We start from the raw sequence: 25,904 nt of genomic DNA on the forward strand, positions 1-25,904 counted from the left end.
TATTCTGTGGTTAGAATTAATTTTTGAATCTTCACTACAGAAAAGAATAAATTTCCAAATCTCAAACTCTCCCAAAATCTGAGTTAACCTTTCTAGCTTCATTTTCCCATGTCTCTTCTTTGTGAAAGCCAAGTCCCACTATACTAAACTCAGCTCCTTCCGTGCACTATGAACTTACAGTATAAGTTTTCATTTCTCTCTGCTTTGTTAAGAGTATCTGATATGTATGAACTGCAAGGCTCCCTTTTCCTCGATAATTCTTCATAACATGATACTTTGTCACAGTATTAATGCTTCCTATATTATTTGCTCTTTTTTATTTCTGAGTATGTGCATGTTCATGTGTGTGAATATATAAATCCTGGCTGTCTTGTGGATGTTGTAGGACACCCTCGAGGATTGATCCTTGTCTTCTACCTTGTTTGAGACAGCATTTCTTTGTTGTTATTTTTTCGAGACAGGGTTTCTCTGTATAACAGCCCTGGCTGTCCTGGAACCCGCTTTGTAGACCAGACTGGCCTTGAACACACAGAGAGCGAGCTCCCTGCCTCTGCCTCCCGAGTGCTGGAATTAAAGGCATGGACCAGGATGTCTTATTCTCTACTGCTGTGCACTCTGGGCTAGCAGTTTTGTGAGCTTCTAGGGTTTGTCTGTTCTGTGTAGTACTATGATAGATACATGCTACCACATGTGACTGTCCATGAGTTCTTCAGATCCAAGCTCATTGAAAGGTGAGCAGTTTTTACTATGCCATCTCCTCAGCCATTTTTTTACATTATTTTTATTTTTGTATGCCCTGTTCTCCAAATGAAGTCACTTTTCTGAGTTTAACACTAGCAGAATTAAATACAATTTTCCTAGAACTATGTGAACAAGTAGCCCATATAAGAGTCTGTCTTTTTTTATTATAAATATTTAGGACTTTTTATTCAAGACATTCAGGTCTTGATTCTCTTGCCCAAATCCACTCACCTCTGGGAGACCCTAACACTCACTTCTGTCTGTCATTATTTCCTATTCAGAGTCTGTGATCCACAAATTATGTTGTAGAACCTTCTTTTATTATCTTTCCTCTTCCTGCCCTCCCTGACTTACTTTTTCCTTCCTTCCTTGTTTTGCTCCACGTCTTCTCCCTCTCTCTCTCTCTCTCTCTCTTTCTCTCTCTCTCTCTCTCTCTCTCTCTCTCTCTCTTTCTCTCTCTCTCTCTCTCTCTCTCTCTCCATTTCAGTGTTAAGGGTGGAGCTGAAGCCCTTACACAGAGTGTGAGGAACGCCGCACTGAGCCACATTCCCAGTCCAACACTGTGATTTCTAGCTTGTAGCTGTTTTTTTATAATTGTCTTCAATTGGTCTGAAGATCTATGAATTAACAACAACTTTAATTGTCCTAAAAAATTAAAAAACCAATTTTTTACAGTGGAACAGAGACTAGAGACCGGAAACTATAGTGAAACTCTTACTCAGCAAGACAATTAGAACTGTATACAGGAATTGAAATGTCATTGGGTATAAGTTGCTAAGGAGTTAAGGAAATTGTCTTTGACTAGGTCCTGATTTTGTCAGGACTGTTAAATCCACATGTGGAGTTCATAAGCACAGCATGTCTTTCTATTTGATTCTTTTCTCCAGAAGATTAGGGAAATGAAATATTGATTCACATCTCAGTCAGTTTTTAAAACCCAAAAGGAAGGCTTTTTGTTTTGTTTTGTTTTTTAGCAGTCTGTACTCTACTTCTCTTCTATTCAAATCTGGCCAAGTCTCTGCATCACTGGCCAAACTTGTAATTCTTTTTGAGACAGACTATGTTACTAATCACAAATACTATGACTTGAAAGAAAGCTCTCTTTTCTAACTTTCAAAACATGCCCATCTTAGGTAAGCAACGGCTCTTCTCCAAATGGCTTTCAGTTTCACACCTGAGCTGGTAAAGCAGTCACTGTCTGGACCAAAACTTGATCTTGTCATGGAGGGAAAAGAGAAGAGAGAACAGCACACGGGGGATCAACAATTCCACGTGACAGATGTGATTTCTCACGTTTCCTTTACTACTAAAGAAGGTCATCCTATCAAACCTGATGCTAATGAGGCAATGAAATGACCTCTCTTCCTAAGGACAGGTAAGAAGAATCTGTAAATGATATAATCTACCACACACGAAATTCCTGCTTCTGAAACTCACACTGAATTTTGCAATGCCTCCTCTTCCATGGCTTTTTTAAATTGTCACCTCCCCTCTCACCAGCCATACTTAATATACAGGTCACATACTCTTTGCTCTAACTTTAATATGCAAAACTTAAGCTCTGACACTTTGACCTGTCCGTTACAGTTTAGTAAAATTTATATTGAGCAGTTCTGCTTTGTTAACATTTCAAATATGGATCTGGCTGTCCATATTATTGTTTTATCTAGTAACTAGGCCAATGGGGAGTGGGGGGGGGAAGAAGCAGCAAACTACTGGACTATACTTCCTTTAGGATTAAGGTATTTCCGTATGTCTACTACTTTATATTATAAATACTTTCCATTCCAAATGAAATAGTCAAAAAAGTTCTCCCCATCTTGTAATTCCTTTTCCTGCCAGACTGGTTATACTCACTATTGTAGTTCTCTTTTTACATCTGAATACTTTCTTTACTGATCTTTAACATAATCATACTCTTACCACAATATACAAAGTTTAGCAAGACTGTTACTCCCTCGGTGAACTCATTTTTCTCTCTCCTTCCTTATGCCTGGACCAGTCACTTATGCTTCCTTTCAGTACTTTTTTATTGTTTTTGTTTTTTATAATCTCTGGGCAATTTCATTGAACTAGAATGTTCTTCCCTAGATCTTCAACTGGTTGCCTCTTCTTTTCATTTATTTTTCAACTCAGATATCCTCAAAATGATCTTACCTTGCCCACTCTAGCTAAAGTAACCCCCTACCCTCTACCTTTGCCATGTCATTTTTCACTCTTATTCTATTTTATTGGCATATAACTCTAAAGTTATCTGTTCATTGTCAGTCTTTCTTAGTCGCCATGCTAGGGCTGTTAGCTCACAATACTTTTTTTTTCAGTGCTGAATTCATAACAGCTAAGTGATGTTCATGAAGGCACGTCTGATATGGCAGCTCTTGGAAGGCTAACGCAAAAGTCAGAGTCCAGCCAAAACAAAACAGAAGCAAAAGCAACAGGGGTACAGAGCAGGGTACTCAGCAAAAGTTTTCTGAATTAATGGCAAAAAAAACAAAAACCAACCAACCAAACAAACAAAAAATAATAAGAAAGAAAGCCATGCCAGCCTTTACATTCATAACCTTCACCATCAAACAACCATTTCTTGCTGCAATTTCTCAGTTTGATGCTCTCTGAGTCTTTTCTCACTCTATCTCTTAAGCTATTCTAGCCAGCCAAACAGCTTATTTCCTATTAACAAAAGAACTCCTACATTCATTTTCTTTTTTCTTTCTTTATTTTTGTTTTATGTTTTTCGAGACAGGGTTTCTCTGTGTAGCTTTCGAGCCTCTCCTGGCACTCCATCGGTAGACCAGGCAGGCCTCAATCTCAGAGATCCACCTGCCTCTGCCTCAAGAGCGGTGGGATTAAAGGAATGCACCAGCCACACCTGGCTCTGATATTATCAAGTTTTCTCCTCACTCACCCATATTCATCAAACCATCAGGTCTTGTGGTTACTACATATTTTTCTCTTGGAGTTTTGCCTTCCCCCTTCCCCACTCTTCATAGCCAAAGGATTCTTTCCAACACAGAATCATCTTGGTGAGCTTCCTAAAGTCTTGAACATAAAGGCCCCGTGTAAGTGGTTCTTGGCTCCCATGTGGCCCCTATTTACTTAAGCTCCAGCCATAACAGACTTTAAGACCTTAGCAGTTGTGAGCTTCAGACCTTCTTCACTTGCAATTTTCTTCCTCCTACATTTCCTTAACTTGGCTAATGTCTACTTCTCCAGTTCTGCAGCTTCAGTGAAGACGTCTCCTCTTTCTAGTCTTATTATTTGAAAACTCTTAATATATGTAGAGAGTTGGAAAGGGTTCAAATTGCTGGTTGTGATTGCAGGCACTCTATTAAACACCGTCCCAAGAAGGCTTTTTTTTTGGGTAAAAGTAAATTTAGAAAGAAATAAAATTGAAATGGGGTGGTAGAAACTCTAAGTGTATGAACACGACCAGTGAAGATGCAATATCTGGACCAAAAAGGGGTGGTGGCACGTTGCAAAAGTTCTTTGGGGCGACACGAATCTCCGGAAGAGTGTCGTGACCTGGGGGTCTAGCGATCACACCGAAGAAAGGAAGGCCATCTTTAAGTCACTGACGAGTTTTTAAACTTCGGTCCCTAAGCGCCAGGCGAAGACAGGAAGCAGCTGCAGTCTGAAACCGCAGCCCTTGACCTCGGCGGCTGCAGACACGACCTGTCCCCGGCGGGAGCTGAGCGCCGAGCCTACAGAGGCGCCGCGCAGCTCCCCCGGGGATCTCCGGGGTGGCCCGGCGCGCGCACGACACGCGCGCTCCCAAGCGCGTCCACGCGCCGCCCAGGCCGGGAGGCGCCGCTAGCGAAGCCGCGCCCGCAGTGCACACTCCCGGCCGGCCGCCCGCTGACCCAGATCTTCGCGCGGGTCGTCCTCAAGAGTGCCTGTCTCGGCAGCCGACAAGTTCTGATTTCTACACCGGAATCCACCCATCGGAAGGATGCATCGCGAGGGACTAAAGGAGTCGGAGCTCCACAACGGTGGAAAGCAGAGGTCGGGGCCAGGTTAGCACGCCCGCGCGTGGGCTGAGCCATTCAGGCACTGCGCAGGACAGCCGCATCCGGGCTTTCGTGCCGCAGGCTGCCCTCCGAGCCAGGGGTCCTTCAGGTAGGAGGTGCTGGGTGACTTTGGACGTCCGCTCGGCCGGGTTGCCGAAGCTGCCTGGTGTGTGTCGTGCGCTCGTTCCGCTGTCTGCGTGGAGGTAGGCCTCTGCCGCAAACATGCTCCGTCAGATCCTCGGGCAAGCCAAGAAGCATCCTAGCGTAAGTTCATGATCTTTCGCACGGTGGCCTCTTTGCTGCGTGCACCTGCCTCTGTCCCCTGGGAACGCCCTCGTTTCACTGTCCCTTGGGGTTACACCGTCTCTGCCCGGGCTCCCCCGGCTGCTCGAAGCCTTTTATTTGTGCTTTTATCCACTGCGGGGTTTTGCCCGAAGCAGAAGGCGGCAGATATCAGGGAGAAAGGTGAACATTCCGAGTGTTGGAACGCTGGCCTCGCTCGCAGATTGGTTGGTCCAAAGAGGGGTTAGATAAAGTACACGGAGTGGGTGAGAATCCCGAGAGACATCCGCTTGGTTATGTTGGCTTTCGAGGCTTTCGCGTTCACTGCATCGCACTACCGAGCCTTTTCATATATAAGGGATCCTCATCATGTAATCCTCACTTTGCTTTGATACCTTGACATTTGCAAAATTTACCGAAGTGTTCTTGACGTCTCGTTTTCGTTCCGTAAAACTCCCTGTGACAGGCCCCAAGACACAGTTTTTGCCTGTGTGCCTGTAAGCAAAATTAAAAGAAACCCGTTTCAGAGTTCGTTCCTAAAACCAGTGCTTGTAACAGACATTTCTGTCAGGTAATTATGGTCTTTACTTCACAGAGATTATGTTGTTCAAAGAACTTTTCAGAGCCACTCATTAGCAGATTTCATAGGGATTCTCCTTCCAGCCTTACAAGGAAGTCCTTCCCATTGCTTCCAGGGGAGTAATGAAATTTAATGAGAATGCTGTTCAAACGTTACAGAAGTGAATGTACTTGATAGGATTATTTTCTAGAAGGGTTTCTCTGTGTAGCTTTGACTCTCCTGAAGCTTGCTTTATAGACCAGTCTGGCCTTGAACTCACAGAAATCGGCCTGCATCTTCCTCCTGAGTTCTTGGATTAAAGGTGTGCACCACCACCACCTGGCAGATAGGACTATTTCTCCATATAGTTTCTCCACATAACGAAGTCAGACTCGTCACATTTCTTTTTTTAAAATAGTTTTTCAGTACAGGATTTCTCTGTGTAACAGCCCTGCCTGTCCTGGAACTCACTTTGTAGACCAGGCTGGCCTTGAACTCACAGAGATCGGCCTGCCTCTGCCTCCCAAGTGCTGAGATTAAAGGTGTGCCACCATGGCCCAAGACTCTCAAACCCAAGTCATCCTAATGTCTTTTGCAAAGATCATGCCTTTAGCATACACTTGAAAAGAAACCTTTCTTCACGTTTTGGGACAAGTTATCTAAATAGCAGATTTGGAAGTTACTATGTAGAATCCAGTGTAGGCTTGTTTGGGACATGGTGAAGGAACGTGATGATGGTTACTGTTTCTTTGTCTATTCTTCCTTCTAGTTGATCCCTCTCTTCGTGTTTATTGGAGCAGGAGGTACTGGAGCAGCACTGTATGTGATGCGCCTGGCATTGTTCAACCCAGATGTCAGGTGAGTCTGCCTGTGCTTAAAGCTTGGATGCTTGAGGAAGCTGGCTTGGGGACTGAGGTCCTGGGAGAGGTAGCACAGTGCAAGCCCTGCAAGCAGTCCCCGAGCTGCTGACATTACTTTTCCAGCTTCATGAATTTATCTAATTTCCCAGAGTTTTAATTCCCTTTGGTAAAGTAGAATTGCTAATACTAAGTCTCTCATTTTGAAGATTGGGATCATCGTTGTTTTGTTTTTGTTGTTCACTGTGTATCTCTGGCTGTCCTAGAACTCTGTGTAAACAAGCCTGGCCTTGAAGTCACAGATCTGCCTGCCTTTGCCTCCAGTGCACTGGAATTAAAGGCATGTGCCGCCACCATGCCTGACAGTGATTGCTTTTTATAAAACACTCAACCATGATTCCTGTCCTGTGTGAATATTTTACCTTTTTTTTTTTTTTTTTTTTTTTTTTTTGGTTGTACAAGACAGGGTTTCTCTGTATTGTTTTGGAGGCTGTCGGTCCAGCCTGGCCTTGAACTCACAGAGATCCACCTGCCTCTGCCTCCCGAGTGCTGGGATTAAAGGCGTGGGCCACCACCGCCTGGCTATTTTACCTTTTTTACTACAATAAACTGATTTTTTTTTTGCAGTTGGAAAACGATTGATTGGGTACCTTATATACTTTTGTATATTACCTTAATGATAAAATAGAAGATTTAATAAAAGCCAAACACAAACATTCCTGTTATAAAGACAGGGATGAGACAGATATCCCAAAAGGCTGTGTTCTGTGATTTTTTTTTTTACCAGTTGCATGCTTGTTTAAGTCTGAATTCTACTTCTGTTTAAATATATAATGAAAGTAATAGCATACTATACCTACTATTCAAAATATTAGTTTCTAAAGAAGTATTTTAGAGGCACTATCTTAAGTAGTGTTTTATTATTATAATAACTAATAATGCTTTATTCATTTTAGCTGGGACAGGAAAAATAACCCAGAGCCTTGGAACAAACTGGGTCCCAATGAACAATATAAGGTAAGGTACAAAATTGTTAAGCATTTGCTGGGAAGCATAATGCCATAGATATATGGCTATGTGGTGATTTCTCTTGAATAGGCTGTCCTGGTAAAATTCCATTATTATAATGAACTATTGCTGTTGACGTATGGATATTCTGGCCTCTAGGGTAGTTTGGTTGTCTGTTTCTTCTTGGTATGGTTCAAATATTTTAGGTGAGGATTAGGAAGAAATAAAAGTCAGTTGAAAATAAAATTTTGTCATGAGTCTCATAGGTGAGCTTTAACATCTTCCCAGAAAAGTGGTCTATATAGCTACTCTTTAGAAAGAATGCATTCATATACCATGACTATTGATTTCTCAAATAGAACCTTTCTTACATGTAATATTTTTTGCATGTAAAGTAAACCCTTATATTGTCAAGAATTCAGTGCCTAATTCTCCCTTATGTTTTCTGTTACATCCGCTGTTTCTCTGTACTTAGCTATTGCCCTAGCACTCATAAGAGTCACACTGAGCTGGGTGGTGCACGCCTTTAATCCCAGCACTAGGGAGGCAGAGGCAGGAGGATCTCTGTGAGTTCAAGGCCAGCCTGGTCTACAGAGCAAATTCCAGGACAGCCTCCAAAGCCACAGAGAAACCCTGTCTCGAAAAACCAAAAAAAAAAAAAAAAAGTCACACTGAGCCAGGTTTGACCAAGCCTTGGGGAAAGTCTGTGTGGTAGAGATGGGTGTTCTTATTACTATTGATTGCAATTTTAAAGATTATTCTTTATTTGCTCACTTTAAGATTTCCGTTTAACCAAAGTATAATTTGGCTTAAATTGCTGTCTTTTTAAAGATAGAACTAGATTCACTAGCCAAGCTGAACCAAGCCTTCTGGTATGTCTTTTAACATTTTGCTCATGAAACAGATAGGCATTCTCATTCATTATTTTGTTTTAGGAATTTAAGTACCAGTTATTAAGGGGGGAAATGTATCTGCATATAAGAAACATTAAAAAGGAGAACAAAGAACTAGAATTTGGTTGGTTGACCAAAGAACTTATTGGAATATTCTATATATGTATTTCACAAAATGTACTAGATGATTCCAACAGTTGTGCCAGTTACCAGTGCCTTAGAATATGATTCCAAGGGCTGATATGAGGACATGATTACTGGAAATGGGATGTTGCTGCATTAAGACCCTGATGTTTGTGGCATAGCCTGAGCCTTGAGTGCTTGTGGCTAATGGGGAGTGGGAATTGAATGTTGCTCTATTGTAATAGAAATGAAGAGAATGAAATCTACTTATTTTTGCTTCCAAAACCCAAGCAGTGAGGTAAGCCAGATTATTGTCTTCCATAGTTGATTTTTTTTTTCTTTTACCTAAAGAAAACTGTTTTGAGGACTGGGTTTCTCTGTGTGACTTGGTTGTCCAGGAACTCAGTATGTAGACCAGGTTGGCCTTGCACCCAGAGATCTAACTCCCTCTGCATCCCAAGCTGGGATTAAAAGCAAGTGCCAGAACTCCTGCTTTCACCTAAAGGAATTTTATTTATCTGGCCTACAGATATCACACTTAGCTGTCTGACAGACAAGGAGATGGGAAGATGATATTTACCATTTTTAAACTGTTTTGTTTTTGACCCACTGTTCTTTCCCTTTCCCCTGAGAATCAGAGTGGCATAGAAGGGCTTCTCATCAGACTTCAGACTGGAATGAAATGAGTGTAGAAACAGCAATGTGGATGAAAGCTAAAAGTGTATTATGTTCAGGTGCTAGGATTTGGGGTGGTTATGATGAAAAGTACCATAGATAGTGAAGCTTGTGAGACCGAGGTGCCAGTCAGTCTTTGCCTGACGAAGATCCTCTTATTGGGGACTTTCACAAGAGGAAAAGAGGTAGACACTCCACCCTGTTTTTCTGTTAGTAAGAAAACAGGCTAGTTGTGAAGGCTCTGCCCTCATGACCTAATAATTATCTTCTCAATTCTCAGTTTCTAAATTATCATTATCCCATTGGGGGCTAGACTTTCTCTATAGATTTCAGGAGAATGTGAATATTCTGTTCATAAAAAGAGGCTATTGGTTCTTTAAGGCAAAAGCTCATAAAACAAGAAATTGGAGAAAGATGGGATTTAAGGATTAGCAGCCCAGCAGTACATGAATTAAAGAAATGCTCCAAAGCCAGGATCAGATACAGCAATCTAGGATGCTTTCAAGGTGAACATTGTTAAATTGAGAACAACAGAGGCATGGATGTAAAAAAAAGTAAAGCAGGTTTTACAGTTACTTCCAAAGAGAATTCTAGGTACAAAGCAAATATGTCAAAAGGAAAAAAATTGTTGTGATAAGGTTTCTCTACGTCTTCCTGGCTGTCCTAGAACTCAGTGTTCCAGGACAGCCAGGAAGATGTAGAGAGACCAGCTGGCTTTGAATTCACAGATACCTGCCTGCCTCTTTGCCTCCAGAGTGCTGGGATTAATGGCATGTATCACCACTTTTGGAAAAATAGTTGGTTTAAGGATGTAGCCCTGGCAGTCTTTGAAAGTAATATGTAGACCATGTTGATGATCTTGAATTCAGAGATTCACCTGCCTCTGTCACAAATGCAGGGATTAAAGGTGTGTACTAACACACCTGGCTATGGCTTTACTTTTAAATATTATTATTTGGAATTACTTGTGTGAGTGTAGGTGGCTGATAAGACTGTAGATGTTGAGCCCCTGGAGCTGGAGTTACCAAAGTGATTTCTGAGCCTCCCCACATGGTGCTGTGAACTGAACACTGAGCCTTTAGATGAGCAGTACGTGCTATCAGCCATTAAGTTATCTTTCTAGTCTTTCTTTTTTTGGGGGGGGGGTGTTTCGAGACAGGGTTTCTCTGTAACTTTGGAGGCTGTCCTGGAATTCGCTCTATAGACCAGGCTGGTCTCAAGCTCACAGAGATCCGCCTGCCTCTGCCTCCCAGTGCTGGGATTAAAGGCGTGCGCCACCACCACCCGACTCTTTCCAGTCTTTTAGTTTAGTCAATTTGAAGTAGCATAACTTGATCCTTGGTTGGATTTTTATAAAGCGGTAAGAATGCAAAGGGCGGTGATGATCAAGATAAATAGAAGACAATTGTTGGCATCTGTTAAATGTTTATTTTCTGCTGAGTATATGTTATACCTATATATCCATTTGAAAATATCCTAATATGCAAACATGTTAGAGGCTAGTATAACTTCTTCTGTTGTCTAGTAAATTGATTCTTAACAAGACTGTCAGAACAAAGAATATTGCTGGTTTACTTAAAATTTTGTGCTCAAGAACCCTAAAGATGACATGGCAATATGCTTTACAAGTTAGAGGTTTTCCTTTTTTAAAAGTGAAGCAAGGGGCTGGGCATGAGGCTCAGCTGGTATAGTGCTTGCCTAGCACGTACAAATCCTGTGTGTAATCCCCAACAATCTTAAAATGAGTGTGGTGGCATATGCCTGTCACTCCAGTGCTGGAGAGGAGGGGACAGGAGAACATTAACTCTTAAGACCATCCTCATACATACCACGAAGGCCACCAAGGCTGTGTGAGACCCTCCCTCATACAGTAAAATAGTGTATGTTTGAAGGAAAAGGGGTTTGAAGAAATCTGTTTGGGACCAGATTTTGAAGCACTTGTTTGTATATTTTTTCTCAGTGGAAAGGAACAAATCTGGGGCCTATAGGCTGCTGCTATGTCTTTGAGCTAGATACCAGCCTGAGATCCTCCCTTAATACAAACTGTCTTAGCCATTGTTCCATTACTGTGAAGAGACCCTATGACCAAAACAATTCATATACTAGAAGACATTTAATTAGGGGCTTGCTTGCAGAGGCAAGCAGGCATAGTGCTGGAAAGAATGTATCTGGGAGCTACTTCCTGATCCACAAGCAGAGAAAGAGAATGGGTCTGGCATGGATTTTTGAAACCTCAAAGCTCACCCCAGTGACTCACTTCCTCCAACAAAGCCCCAACTGATACCCTGATCAGTATCAGGGAGTTCCACTCTCTGGTGACTAAGCATTAATATATGAACCTGTGAGGGCATTCTTACTCAAACCAGCACACCGACTGGTGAAAATGTTTATAATTCTTAAGTAATCTTTAAGGAATTGAAGATTATCTTCTCAGTTTTCTGTAGCTTAAGAATAAGTAAAACTAAGATTATAATTTTTATGTGTTTCTTCCAGTAGAAATTCTAGACTGGTTTCAAATACATCACTAAAAACCAGAAAACAAACAACAAAACTCACTAGGAGATGCTGTTTAGCATTTTCACAGTAAAATTATTTGTGAAATGAATCTTAATCGACTATAAAGAAATACCTGGCAATGGAAACATGTATAAGTGCCATATTACTTAAAAGCTATCACCAATAGTGACTGTGGCAGTGTTCAGGGTTCAGAAAACCTCTGAGAAAAAGGCTGTTGGAACTGAAGAGTTGCATAAGCCACAAAGCATTTTATTGCTAGCCGTCCTCCCTTTTGATTCATGGTCTTAGCACATCACACATACAGTTCTTTTGGTTTGTGGTTTTTTTTTTTTTTTAAAGACAAGGTTTTTCTGTGTAACCCTAGTGTCCTAGTGTCCTGGAACTCACTTGGTAGACCAGGCTTAGGCTCAAACTCACAGGGATCCACCTGTCTCTGTCCCCTTAAAGATGGGATTAAAGTTGTTTGCTGCCATGCCTGACTCAAATGTGCAGTTCTTTAACCAAGATGACAACCTTACACACTTGTATTCTATTAGAGAATCTCCCGTATGTATAATGGAAATGAACTAAAAATTTAGAGTTGGAAGTACCCATCAGAAGGAATTAATAATTATTATTCATTTTGCAATGGATAATCTTTATGACTTAAAACTACAGATCACATATTTTATTTAAGTCACCAAAGCCATTTCTCTGCAATTTTAGATTATGTATTTTTTGTATGAATTAAGTTTACACCATTAAATATTCTTAATATTTTCTGAGTTCTTACTTGAAAAAAGTTGAGAAAACAGATTCTAAAATTCTGTTCTGTGTCTGTCTTTGATAATCTAAAATATCGTTTTCCCCCCAAGTTCTACTCAGTGAATGTGGACTACAGCAAACTGAAGAAAGAGGGCCCCGACTTCTAAACCATGAAGTCCTCATGAAGCTGCTTACAATGAAGGTCTCCCAGAAGCCATCCGCACAATTTTCCACTTAACCCGGAAGTACTCCTCTGAATGCATGAATCATGTCAGTTTTTTGGAGTATATTACACTGATGAATAAACCTCTGAAACTTGAGACTTTGTCATTATTTAATGCTGGAAATCCATATGGGACTTTATGGCTAGGAAATAGGGAATAAAATACTAGAATTTAAAGAATCTCTTTAATTTGTCTGTATTTATGGATTTGAAAATAACATAAGAGTGTGTGTAGACCCACACCTGGTAACTTCAAAATGGAAATTAAGCAAAGGGATCCTGGGAGGAATGTTCAAGCCCTTGCTAAATGAAAAAACTGCGGAGTCCATTACACATTGGTCAGCACTGCTGAACATTAGGCCTGCCCTGGAGGGTTGATCTACCCAGTGTCACTGAAGAAAAGTGACTTTCCCTCTCTCAGCAGGTATAAACTACAATTCAGTTGTTGACCTTTGTCCTAAGTTGGGTTCTCGTTCATTAAATATAACAATAAAATATAATATTAAAAACTATCACATCAAAGCTGGACAAGACAAACTAAGGAAAAGAGCCCAAGAGTAAGAGTTCATGATATATTATTTAAGATTTAATAAAACATGCTTGAGGGTTCAGAAAGCAAAGCTAGCCACAAGCCATAGAGGTCAGGCAGTAGTGATAGTCACCTTCAATTCCAGAAGACAGGCAGAAGGATCTGTTCATTCAGAGCCACATTGAGCTGCACAAAATTTATCCAGTCCTAAAGACAAACAGCTCACACAATGGTGATCCCAGCTCTTGGGTTCACATGCTTCTAATTCCAGTACTAGGGAGGTATAAAAAGGTCCGGAGATTTCATTTCCAGACAGAGCTATTGTTTCTGAGTTTTTGTGGATCCAGGATCACCCAAGTCTGAGGTGGAGGTAAGAGCTAGGGGCTGGCTGCTTTGTTTATCTGACTATGAACTTGAACCCCAATATCTGGGTTTTTATTTGACATTCATGTGAGCTTTGCTCATGTGGGTTTAGAGGGTCTTGTTTTCTTGTTGTCCTCTACCCTCTGGCTCTTAACATTCCCCCTTCCTCCAGATTTCCCTGAGCTCAGGGGAGGGATTTGATAAAGACATTCCATTTAGGGATGACTATTCCATAGTCTCTCACTTCAGAATGTCTTGCTGTGGGTCTCTGTGTTTGTTCATCTGCTGCAGAAGGAAGCTTCCCCAATGATGGTTGATTAAGGCACTGATCAATTGGTATAGCAGAATGTCATTAGGAAATGCAATTTTATCACTGCATTTCTTTAGACCATTATTTAGTTTTACCTTAGGTCCCTGGGATATCTAGTCTCAGGTTCTTAGTCACCCAGTGTGAGGTATGGGTTCCATCTCATGGAGAGGGTCTTAAGTCAAATCAATTATTGATTACTTCCACAGCTTTGGGCCACCGTTGTCCTAGCATGTCTTGCAAACAGTACACTAGTGTAGATAGGATTTGTGTCTGGTTGTTGTTTGTTTCTCTGGATATCACGCAGTGTACCTTCCTGTACCAAAGACACAGCAATATAGGAATGAAGATTCTATGTAGGCACCAGCTCAACATCTTCACATTCAGTGATTTGTGTAGGTGTTGTCTTCAGCAATGGGACCTTGCCATCAGTTTGTAGAGAGCAACCTATAGGTTTGGCAACAGCCTGGATTGTTTGGGGATTCCTGTGGGAGCCCTTTGGCCAGCAACCCCATTATAATGTAACCCAAACCCAGCACCAGTTCCTTTGGTGACAAGCATTGACCAGTTGGGAGTCTGTCTCCCCAGTTATTTGGTGATGTCATTTAGAACACCGTGTGTGTGTGTGTGTGTGTGTGTGTGTGTGAGAGTGTGTGTGTGTGTGTGCGCGCGCGTGCGTGCGCGCACATATATATGGAAATTTCTACATTATTAGGTTTCCATATCACCCCTCAAATGACACTTCTAACTATCCCTGTTTTCTCTCCCACAGTCCCTCTCATTTCAGCCTCCACTTGATCCTCCACTCCCATTCCTTCCATCTCTATTTCTTTTTCCCTTTCCTAACAAGATCTATCTGTTCTCTCTAGTCCCTTACTCTATACCTACCCTTTGTTCTATGGATTGTAGCTTGATTATCATTGACTTTACAGCTAATGTCCATATATAAGCAAATTCATACCATATTTGTCTTTGTGGTTCTAGGTTTCTGACTCTTGTGCATTCTTTGGATATATGCCCAGATATTAGGATAGCTACACCAGCTTGCTTCTTAGGTTCATTTACTTGGAAAATCCTATTCCAAAACTTTACTCTCAAGTAATGTGTATCATTGATGTTGAGGTATCTTTTTATTGGGGAGTTGAGTCTTTGGTGTTGAGAGATATCAATGAACAATTATTGTTAATTCCTGTTTTGTTTTTGTTGGTGTTGATATTGGTGGTGGTGGTTGTGGTGTGTATTTTCCTTCTTTTGGCTTTGCTGGTATGATATTATTTATTTCCTGTGTTTTCTTGTATGTTATTAACCTCATTGGTTTGAAGTTTTTCTTGTATTACCTTCTGTGGGACTGAATTTGCACATAGATATTGTTTAAATTTGACTTTATCATGGAATATGTTGTTTTCTCCATCTATAGTTACTGAAGTTTTGCTGGTCTAGTAGTCTGGGATGGCATCTGTGGTCTCTTAAAGACTGTAGGACATCTGTCCAGGCCCTTCTGGCTTTTAGAGTCTCCATTGAGAAATCAGCTGTAGTTTTAATATGTCTGCCTTTATATGTTACTTGGTCTTTTTCCCTTGCAGTTTTTAATACTTTATCTTTTTTTCTGTATGTTTAGTGTTTTGATTATTATGTGCCAAGTGGACTTTCTTTCATGGTCTAGTCTATTTGGTATCTGTATGCTTCTTGTACCTTTATAGATATCACCTTTACTTTAGGAAAAATTTCTGATTTTGTTGAAAATATTTTCTGGGTCTTTAAGCTGGATTTCTCCCCCCTTCTATTCCTATTACTCTTAGATTTGGTCTTTTCAGGTGTCCCAGATTTCCTGGATGTTTTGTGTCAGGAATCTTTTTAGATTAACATTTTGTTTGACCAAGGTATCTATTTAGTCTATCATCATATCTTTCAATTCCTGAGATTCTCTCTTCCATCTTTTGTATTGTATTGTTGATGCTTGCGCCTGTAGTTCCTGTTCCCTTACCTAGATATTTCATTTCCAGAATTCCCTCAGTTTTGGGGTTTTCTTTTTCTTCCTTCCTTCCTTCCTTCCTTCCTTCCTTCCTTCCTTCCTTCCTTCCTTCCTTCCTTCCTTCCTTCCTTCCTTCCTTCCTTCCTTTCCTGCCTCTATTTCCATTTTCAGGTCTTGGACAGTTTCATTGATTTCCTTCAACTGTTAGTTTTCTTGGTGGCGCACGCCTTTAATCCCAGCACTCGGGAGGCAGAGGCAGGCGGATCTCTGTGAGTTTGAGACCAGCCTGGACTACCAAGCAAGTTCCAGGACAGCCTCCAAAGCCACAGAGAAACCCTGTCTCAAAAAACCAAATAAAATAAAATAAAATGTTAGTTTTCTTTAAGGGATTTATTCATTTCCTCTAACTTTTGTTTTTTTTTTTTGTTTCTCAATTTCCTTTAGGGATTTATTCATTTCCTCTTTAAGAACCTCTATCATCTTCATAAACGAAGTTTGTTTTAGGATCTTTTTCTTGTGCCTCAGCTGTATTGGAATATTAAAACTTGTAGTGGGATAGCTGGAGCTTAGCTATTGTTGAATTCTTTCACTGGTGTCTAGACATCTGGATTTGGAGGGATTATAGGTCTAGGTGTCGATTTCTGAGTTTATCTTTGTTGGATGGCTGTTTTGTTCCTTGGTTTCTGTTTCCTTTCTGGTCTTCTGGTAAAAGTTTATCCATAACATCAGTTGGATTAAATGATGTATTACGGGTTTGAGCATATAGAGGAGACTGCCTTTTACACCACAGCTGTATGACTAACATGTGTGATTTATATTTCTTTCTATGTTTGCTACCTCAATGTCTACACACACATTTACATACAATGTTGTAACCCCTTTGATTTCCATTATGACTCAGTGACTGAAAATCTTGATATGCTGGTCATCTCTTTATGTTGAAACCAGCACTGACTTAACCTGGGCCTGATGCTGAAAGAATAGTGTTATATGAATGACAAATAGCTGGGAAAATTTATGTCAAATCTCATTTCATGCTGTTGATTTTCATTCCTCAAGGTCAAGCGTTTGTAAACTCTGTAATAACAAAGACAGGATAGAAAGGCAGAAAAAATTATGGAGATGAAAGAAGAGAAAGCAGCCTCTCATCCAGGAGCTCTTTTAAGTCTCATCCTAAATAAACAAGAATTCCAATACGATTGACATTTGTTATGAAGGCTGTTAATATGAAAATAATACTATTTCTTAGATGTTTATCACTGAACTAATAATCAGCCAGGCTTAAGACCTATATGTGTATGACCTTGGGTAGGCCCCATTCCTTTGCCCAAGCACTGTCTGAGAAGCTCAAACAGGATTGTCAGCTTCGTTTATGGAAAAGCTCCCCTAGCTTCCCGCATTGGTGATTTGTACTTTCCCTAATTACTTGTAATCCTGTCGGTTGCCCTCCCGAACCACCCAGTAATGATTAGCTTCCATAGCTACTCACAATGCTTATTGTAAACACAGTAACATGCTGCTCTCTCTCAGAGAAGTCTGTGTCCATAGAGTAGGGAGCATGTCCAATTTGCTTTCTGAATGTCTTTCCCTCTCTTCATCAATGTCCTCAAGTCTACACTAAAATATCTTTATTAAATCTCAGCTCCACTTCCTACAGCCTAACCCTAATTTTTTTTCTTGTTTGAAGGCAAAAATCCTGGTTTGGCTTGAGTTGAGGTCCCTAAACAATCAGGGGGAACTTCTCAGATGACTGCAAGTGAGAGAAACCCCTAGAAACATCTGACCTGAACAAGGGGGAGCTTATTGACCCCAGACTGATAGCTGGGAAACTAGCATAGGACTGTTCCAGACCCACTGAACGTGGGTGTCTGTTAGGCAGTCTGGGCAATCTATAGGGTAGTGGATCAGTATTTATCCCTAGTGTACGAATGGACTTTGGGAGCCCATGGCACGTAGAGGGATACTCTCTCAGCCTAGACACAAGGGGGAGGGCCTAGGCCCTGCTCCCAGTGATATGACTGACTTTGAAGATCCCCCATGGAAGGTCTCACCCTCCCTAGGGAGTAGTAAAGGGATGGGATAGGGGGTCAGTGGAGGGCAGAGGAGGAGGGGAAGGTGAGGGAGCTGTAAACATGTAAGACAAGCTTGTTTCTAATTTAAATAAAAAAAGAAAAATTCTGTTAAATTTTATGGTCTTAACCATATACTTCTTGAAGGATTTCTTTTTTCTGATGTTGCTAGTTTCTGTTTTGTTTAATGTTCCCCCGTTACTGGGTGTCTCCCAAAGCTATCCACATTTTACATTCCTGACATATAATGTACATGGCAAGGCAGAGTAGGATTGCCAATGAAGTCATGCTAATCAGCTGACCTTAAAATGAAAGGATTTAGTAAGCACAATGTAATCAGAAGGGTCCTTAAAAGTGAAAAAGACAAAGGGAAGGAGTGTGTGGGAGGGTGTGACTATGGAAGAGTAGCCTGAGAATTGCAATGCTACCGGCTTAGATAAGAGAAAAGGGGCTGCGAGCCAAGGAATATGAGCATCCCCCAGATGGCACAAAGCTATGGAAACGGATTGTAGGGCTTCAGAAAGAAAGTACCGTGCAGTAAGACTGAAAGTTCTGACCCACGGAACAGTAAGAGAATAAACTTGTGTGGGTTTCAAGCCACTGATTTTGTGTTATTGTTAACTGGAACTGTAGAAAACCACAAGTCCAAGGTGATGAGGTACAAAATCATCACCTCGGCATTACTGACCGGAGGTTGTTACGGCATGAGAACATGGCTGTCAAGAGCTGATAGGAGCTGAATCCAACACACCACAAGATCTACTCAGTGGCAAAGCTTTTTTTTTTTTTTTTTTGGTTTTTCGAGACAGAGTTTCTCTGTGGCTTTGGAGGCTGTCCTGGCACTCACTCTTGTAGACCAGGCTGGTCTCAAACTCATAGAGATCCGCCTGCCTCTGCCTCCCGAGTGCTCGGATTAAAGGCGTGCGCCACCACCGCCCGGCTTCACTGGTACATTCTTATTTTTATTTTTTTAAATATAAATTGAAACAAGCTTTCTGCACATGTCAATCCCAGCTCCCTCTTGCTCCTCTTCTCCCCTGCCCTCCACCAACACCCCCAACCCCCCATCCAATCCCCGCTCCGATCCCCAGGGAGGATGAGAAATACAGAGAGGCAGAAACCTAGTGGTAAAATGCAGCAGGAGCTAAGAGTCTTGAAAGATTTAGTGGAATCACTCTCACAGGAGATAAGAGCTTTGCAGGCTTCCTCAGATCAGAGAAATGTTCCTTTGTCCACGACAATATCAACCTTAGATCAGTCTAAGGTACAGGCACCCTTCAAGTCATGCAGACAGTCTGCAGCAGGCCACATTTCTCCAGTGCAAGCTAGTGTTAGAGAAGCAGAGGACAAAGGAGAAGATGTATAGGGATTTCAGACATTTCCTATGATAGAGCATAGGGATGCTCAGGAATCATAGGCAGAGTGTGTATGCTGAGACCATTTAAACAGCTCAAGGGACTAAAGATGCCTCTTATTCAATATAGATCAACAGCAGTTTTTACCCAAAAGCTGATAGAGAATATTGCTATAAAAGCCTTACCACCAGGAGGTTGGAAACTGAGAGTCAAGACCTGCCTACCAAAGGCAACAATTTCTTGTGGAAAGCAGAATTTACAGAGCAGTGTCAGATCACAGCTGAGAAGAATAGAGCCCCAAACCTTCCCATTTGCTGTGAGATGCTTGCCGAGGAAGGGCAATACAAGGATATAGACCAGCAGTTAGCTTTTAAAATAAGCATATACACAGATTGGCACAGCTGCCAAGAGAACTTGGAACAAATTTCCAACTGCTAAGGCATAGGTTAAATAAAGGCTTTATAAAGAGCAGAAAGGACCTGAGCAGTTATTTCAGAATTTTGTCTCTAGGCTAATACAGGCATCATCCGAAATAATGGGAGATGCAGGTGTTAAACTTGTGATTGAAACAACCAGCTTATGAGCATGCTAATGCAGCATGCCAGCTCATGCTAAGATTTTGTAGAAAGGAAAGTGGCACAGATGAGTTTAAGCTTTGTTCAGGTATCAGGCTGGCAGGGACTTCAATTAAAGAAATATTATTCCAAGGGAAAGCAAGGCATAGGAGGGAAAAGAGGCACAGAGCCTTCTAGAGGTTACTTTGGCTGTGGTCAGAAAGGGCACATGGTCAGACAATGTCTTAACAGAGGAGAAAATAGGGAACCAGGTTGGTGGCCGAGATGCTGGAGGGGAAAGAAGTTTCAGATGACCTACAACAGGTCAACCCAGGCTCAGATGTCAAAGACAAGGAAGGCCAAGGCCAAAACCTAGGAAGCTCGAAGCCTTGAGCTGCTCTCGCCCAGTCAAATGTACAGAAAATTCTCTAGCCAGTCAGAAACTGTTTTAAGACAATATGAATAAATTTGGATTTGTTTAGATTTTGGATGCTCTTAATTCAAGGATTGGCTATAGCTGCTGTGTTATAAGAGACTTCAGTGTGAGGAGCCGCCCTCGCTATCGCTATTGCCGTTAGAAGATGGCGCTGACATCTGCTGTCAGTTGGAGTTAACCGTTAGAAGATGGCGCTGACATCTGCTGTCAGTTGGAGTTAACCGTTTAAGCTGTGCCTCTCCCGTGGCGTCATCTGGGGTGATGTGCAAACCACCAATCCCGGCTCTACACGTCTCACTCGGAGCTCCTAGGCTTATATAAGGGGCTGGGTTTCTTAGCTTGGGGTCTCCCTCTAAGAAGCTGATCATCTATCTCTCAAGATGCATTAAAGCTTTACTGCAGAAGGATCCGAGTGTTCTGCGTCGTTCTTGCTGGCGAGACGGTAGCGCGGGACATCTGGTGCCGAAACCCGGGAACTCTTCAACATCGCCGGCGCCGCGGGAGACCCCTCGGAAGACGGGGCGGATTCAGAACTGCAGGGACGTAAGTTCAGAGAGGTATGCTTTATCCTGAATACCCCCTTTTCTCGACTTTGGCCTTAGTTTGTCATCACCGTGGGACGGGTCAGTGGAGGCTTTGGTGCTAGTCCTGTTTGTCCTTCTCCTTCATCGTGGCTGGTGCTGACAGAACGGTGCTGTCAGTCTGGTGCTGTCAGTCTGGTGCTGTCAGTCTGGTGCTGTCAGTCTGGTAATGGAGTTGAGCGCCGTTTTTTAGATAAGCCGCTAGCGCGATGGGGTTGTCACAGTCAGTGGTTACTGCCCTACAGACTGTGCTAAAACAAAGAGATCTTAAAATTGCACCACGAACACTTCAAAATTTTGTGAAGGAGGTAGATAGAGTGGCACCATGGTATGCTTGTTCCGGGTCCCTCACTGTGGCCTCATGGAACAAGCTAGGTAAAGAACTAGACAGGAAGCATGCAGAAGGAGATCTCCACTTAGGTACCAAAGCCATTTGGAAGCTAGTTAAAAACTGCTTGGAGGATGAGGCCTGTCACCCTGCTATAATAGAAAGTCAGGGAACCTTAGAGGAAGTTCAGGATAGCATGTCAGAAACTGAACGGAGTGAGAGAATGGGAGCTCGCAAAAGGAAAGACATGTCTAAGAAAAAAGGCCCTCCCCAAGAAGTTAAGAAAGGGGGAGAGAAAGAAGGGAGTGATCATTCACCCCCTAACAAATCTAAGAAAAAGAAAAGCCAGAATCTAGTCTATACCCTACAGTAGAGCTAGAAGCCTTGGAGCTAGATAATTCTGATTCTGACACTCTGTATTCTAGCGAAGAAGGTGGTCTAGAGGAGGAGGTGGCACGGTATGAGGAAGAAAGATATCACCCTGATAGACACCGGCCACTGAAAACAAAAATGAATGTGAGGCCACCGCCTATAAATCCGGCGGGCTCACGCTCCTCAGCGCCTCCGCAGTATGAGCTTCGGCTGAATACTGGTACTGACTCCTTTTACCTTTAGAGGAACGGAGAAAAATACAAGTAGCTTTTCCAGTATTCGAGAATGCGGAAGGCGGAAGAGTACATACCCCTGTAGATTACAATCAAATCAAAGAATTGGCCGAATCCGTTCGTAATTATGGGGTCAATGCTAACTTTACCACATTACAGGTGGAAAGGCTTGCTAATTTTGCCATGACTCCCACTGACTGGCAGACGACAGTGAAAGCAGTGCTTCCCAACATGGGACAATACATGGAATGGAAGGCTCTCTGGTATGATGCAGCCCAGGCACAAGCTAGAGTTAATGCCACGGCTGAAGATGAGAATCAGAGGCAGTGGACATTTGAAATGCTGACAGGTCAGGGTCAACATGCCCTTAATCAAACCAACTACATCTGGGGTGTCTATGGTCAGGTGTCGGCCGCCGCTATTAAAGCATGGAAGGCCCTCACAAAAGGGGAGAGTCCAGTGGACACCTTACAAAGATTGTCCAAGGACCCCAAGAGCCATTTTCAGACTTTGTGGCCAGAATGACAGAGGCCGCCAGTCGCATCTTTGGTGATTCAGAACAAGCTATGCCCCTGATTGAGCAACTTGTCTATGAACAAGCAACCCAGGAATGTCGAGCGGCTATCGCCCCTCGCAAAAGCAAAGGTTTACAAGATTGGCTCAGAGTGTGCAGGGAGCTGGGGGACCCCTAACCAATGCAGGACTAGCTGCCGCCATTTTACAAACGCACAGGCGTAGAGATTTATCTAGTCGAAAAGCTTGTTTTAATTGTGGGAGAATGGGGCACCTTAAGAAAGATTGTCAAGCCCCTGAAAGAACAAGAGAACTGAAGCTTTGCCATCGTTGTGGTAAAGGTTATCATAGGGCTAGTGAATGCAGGTCAGTCCGGGATGTAAAAGGGAGGCTTCTGCCCCCTATTGAAGAACCCAAGGTACCCCAATCAAAAAACGGGTCACGGGGCCCATGGTCCCAGGGCCCTCAGAAATATGGGAACCAATTTCAGAAAAGCAATCAAGAGGAAGTAGAGGTTTCCGAGGAACCCCCGGAATGGACTTGCGTGCCGCCTCCGACTTCTTACTCATGCCCCAAATGAATGTTCAACCGGTCCCAGTCCATTCCCCTGGACCTTTGCCCCCTGCCACCATTGGGCTTATTCTGGGCCGTGGCTCCTTAACTTTACAGGGACTCATTATATATCCTGGAATTGTTGACCCGTATCATAAAGAGGAGATTCAAGTTCTCTGTTCTAGCCCTCGGGGTGTATTTTCTATAAAGCAGGGAGATAGAATTGCACAACTGGTGTTGCTGCCCTCCCTCGGGGATGGAGAAACCTACACTTTACAAAAAAGGGCTATGGGATCTTCTGGAAGTGATTCAGCCTATCTGGCTATACCCCTAAATGAGAGACCTACAATAAAATTGTTAATTAATGGAAAAGAATTTGAAGGGATAATGGATACGGGAGCAGACAAAAGCATTATTTCACTCCATTGGTGGCCGAAGTCTTGGCCCACTGTTGTTTCATCTCATTCTCTACAAGGTCTTGGATACCAGTCCTCTCCTGCCATCAGTGCCTCAGCCTTAACCTGGCGGAATGCTGAGGGCAAACAGGGATGTTTTACCCCCTATGTGTTGCCACTCCCTGTAAATTTATGGGGACGGGATGTGTTACAAGCCATGGGCATGACCCTAACTAATGAATACTCCCCCAGGCATCAGCCATTATGGCAAAGATGGGGTATACAAAGGGTAGAGGCTTGGGTAGGCAAGAACAAGGCAGAATAAAACCCATTACGCAACACGGAAATCGGGGTAGAAAAGGACTGGGTTTTATTTAGGGGCCGTTGAGGCTTCACGACCCATACCATGGAAAACAGAGGAGCCGTTATGGGTCTCTCAATGGCCTCTATCCTCTGAAAAATTAGAGGCTGTCACAAGATTAGTGCAAGAACAGGAACGGCTGGGGCATCTAGAGCCTTCTACCTCCCCATGGAATACACCAATTTTTGTTATTAAGAAGAAATCTGGGAAGTGGAGATTACTCCATGACCTGCGGGCCATTAACAATCAGATGCATCTTTTTGGCCCTGTTCAAAGAGGCCTTCCTTTGCTTTCTGCACTCCCTCAAGATTGGAAGCTTATTATTATAGATATTAAGGATTGTTTCTTCTCTATTCCACTTTACCCACGGGATAGACCAAGGTTTGCCTTCACTATCCCTTCTCTTAATCATATGGAACCAGACAAGAGATTTCAGTGGAAGGTACTGCCGCAAGGCATGGCCAATAGCCCAACAATATGTCAGCTGTATGTGCAGGAGGCTTTGGAGCCAATTAGGAAGCAATTTACATCTTTAATCGTTATCCATTATATGGACGATATTCTTATTTGTCACAAAGAGTTAGATGTTTTACAAAAGGCTTTCCCCATGCTGGTGGCTGAATTAAAACAGTGGGGATTAGAGATTGCCTCAGAAAAGGTTCAAATTGCAGATACAGGGCTCTTTTTGGGCTCAATGATTACTCCCAAAAATATAGTTCCTCAGAAAATAGAAATTCGCAAAGACCACTTACAAACATTAAATGATTTTCAGAAACTTCTGGGAGATATAAATTGGTTGAGGCCCTTTTTAAAAATTCCATCTGCTGATCTAAAACCCCTCTTCGATCTCCTGGAGGGTGAGCCTCATATCTCCTCACCCAGAAAATTTACCCCTGCCGCCCACCGAGCCTTACAGATGGTGGAAGAGGCCTTACAGGAAGCACAATTACAACGTATTGAGGAGTCACTACCTTTTAATCTGTGTGTTTTAAGACAGCTCAATTGCCAACTGCAGTCCTGTGGCAACATGGACCATTACTTTGGATTCATCCAAATGCTTCCCCTGCTAAGATTATTGACTGGTACCCTGATGCTGTTGCACAGCTCGCGCTTCGCGGAATAAAAGCAGCTGTTACACATTTTGGCAGGGATCCTGATTCCTTGATTGTGCCTTATACTGCTGCACAAGTTCAGACCTTGGCAGCCACATCTAGTGATTGGGCAGTTTTAGTTACTTCCTTTTCAGGACAAATTGATAATCATTTTCCAAAGCATCCAATTTTACAGTTTGCCCTAAACCAGGCTATAGTGTTTCCACAAGTGACAGCTAAAGACCCACTCCCAGATGGGACTGTGGTGTACACTGATGGATCAAAAACTGGTATGGGAGCTTATGTGGTCAAGGATAGGGTTATATCTAAACAATATAATGAAACTTCACCTCAAGTTGTAGAATGTCTGATAGTACTGGAGGTTCTTGAGGCTTTTCCAGGACCCCTCAATATTGTATCAGATTCCTCTTATGTGGTTAATGCAGTTAATCTCCTTGAGATAGCTGGAATAATAAGATCCTCCAGCAGAGTTGCTAACATCTTTCAAAAGATACAAGCTGCCTTGTTAAATAGGAGATTTCCTGTTTTCATTACCCATGTCCGAGCACATTCTGGACTCCCAGGTCCCATGTCCTTAGGGAATGACTTAGCGGACAAGGCTACAAAGCTGGTGGCCGCTGCCTTGTCTACCCATGCACAAGCAGCAAAAGAATTCCATAAGCGCTTTCATGTGACGGCTGAGACCTTGCGCCGTCGTTTTGCTCTATCCAGGAAAGAGGCTAGGGAAATTGTTACTCAATGCCAGAATTGCTGCGAATTCTTACCTACTCCTCACATGGGAATAAACCCACGTGGCATTAGACCATTGCAGATGTGGCAGATGGATGTTACTCATATTCCCTCTTTTGGAAGGCTTCAATATGTTCATGTTTCTGTTGACACCTGTTCTGGCGTAATGTTCGCCACACCCCTAACAGGGGAAAAGGCCTCATATGTGATTCAACATTGCCTTGAGGCCTGGAGTGCTTGGGGAAAACCCAGAATTTTTTTTTTTTTTTTTTTTTTTGTTTTTTTTTTTTTTTTTTGCAAGAAAAATTCAAAAAGTTTATTGCACCAAATGTCACAGAAAAATGGATTAAAATAATACATGAATGTTGCTTTAAGAAAAACCTTTCACACACCGACACAGGAATTTATTCAACTGATTTAAAAAAACAGTCCTATCAATTTCTCTTAATGAAAGCTCAGTAATAATACATTCCAGAATTTTCTCCTTTTTAAAACACTGTAATTTAAACATAAT

General features: G+C 42.3%; 1 protein-coding gene across 1 annotated transcript; it reads left to right on the plus strand.

Annotated features, from left to right (window-relative positions):
* The first annotated feature begins 4,853 nt into the window (after positions 1-4,853).
* Positions 4,854-12,726, plus strand: Ndufa4 (NDUFA4 mitochondrial complex associated). The gene is made up of 4 exons (XM_005080958.4): positions 4,854-5,012; positions 6,359-6,447; positions 7,403-7,463; positions 12,517-12,726. The coding sequence occupies exons 1-4, from the start codon at positions 4,971-4,973 to the stop codon at positions 12,571-12,573; spliced, it is 249 nt and encodes an 82-aa protein (XP_005081015.1). The 5' UTR covers positions 4,854-4,970; the 3' UTR covers positions 12,574-12,726.
* The last annotated feature ends 13,178 nt before the right edge of the window (positions 12,727-25,904 follow it).

Source organism: Mesocricetus auratus, unplaced genomic scaffold (genome assembly GCF_017639785.1).
Source record: "Mesocricetus auratus isolate SY011 unplaced genomic scaffold, BCM_Maur_2.0 Super-Scaffold_100019, whole genome shotgun sequence".
Taxonomy (NCBI): Eukaryota; Metazoa; Chordata; class Mammalia; order Rodentia; family Cricetidae; genus Mesocricetus; species Mesocricetus auratus.

What these genes read in the sequence shown, in the direction of transcription:
- Ndufa4 (XM_005080958.4), top strand. Translation starts at nt 4,971, where the DNA reads ATGCTCCGTCAGATCCTCGGGCAAGCCAAGAAGCATCCTAGC. An exon ending in TTGTTCAACCCAGATGTCAG is followed by an intron (nt 6,448 to 7,402) that starts GTGAGTCTGCCT and finishes TATTCATTTTAG; the next exon opens with CTGGGACAGGAAAAATAACC. An exon ending in GTCCCAATGAACAATATAAG is followed by an intron (nt 7,464 to 12,516) that starts GTAAGGTACAAA and finishes TTTCCCCCCAAG; the next exon opens with TTCTACTCAGTGAATGTGGA.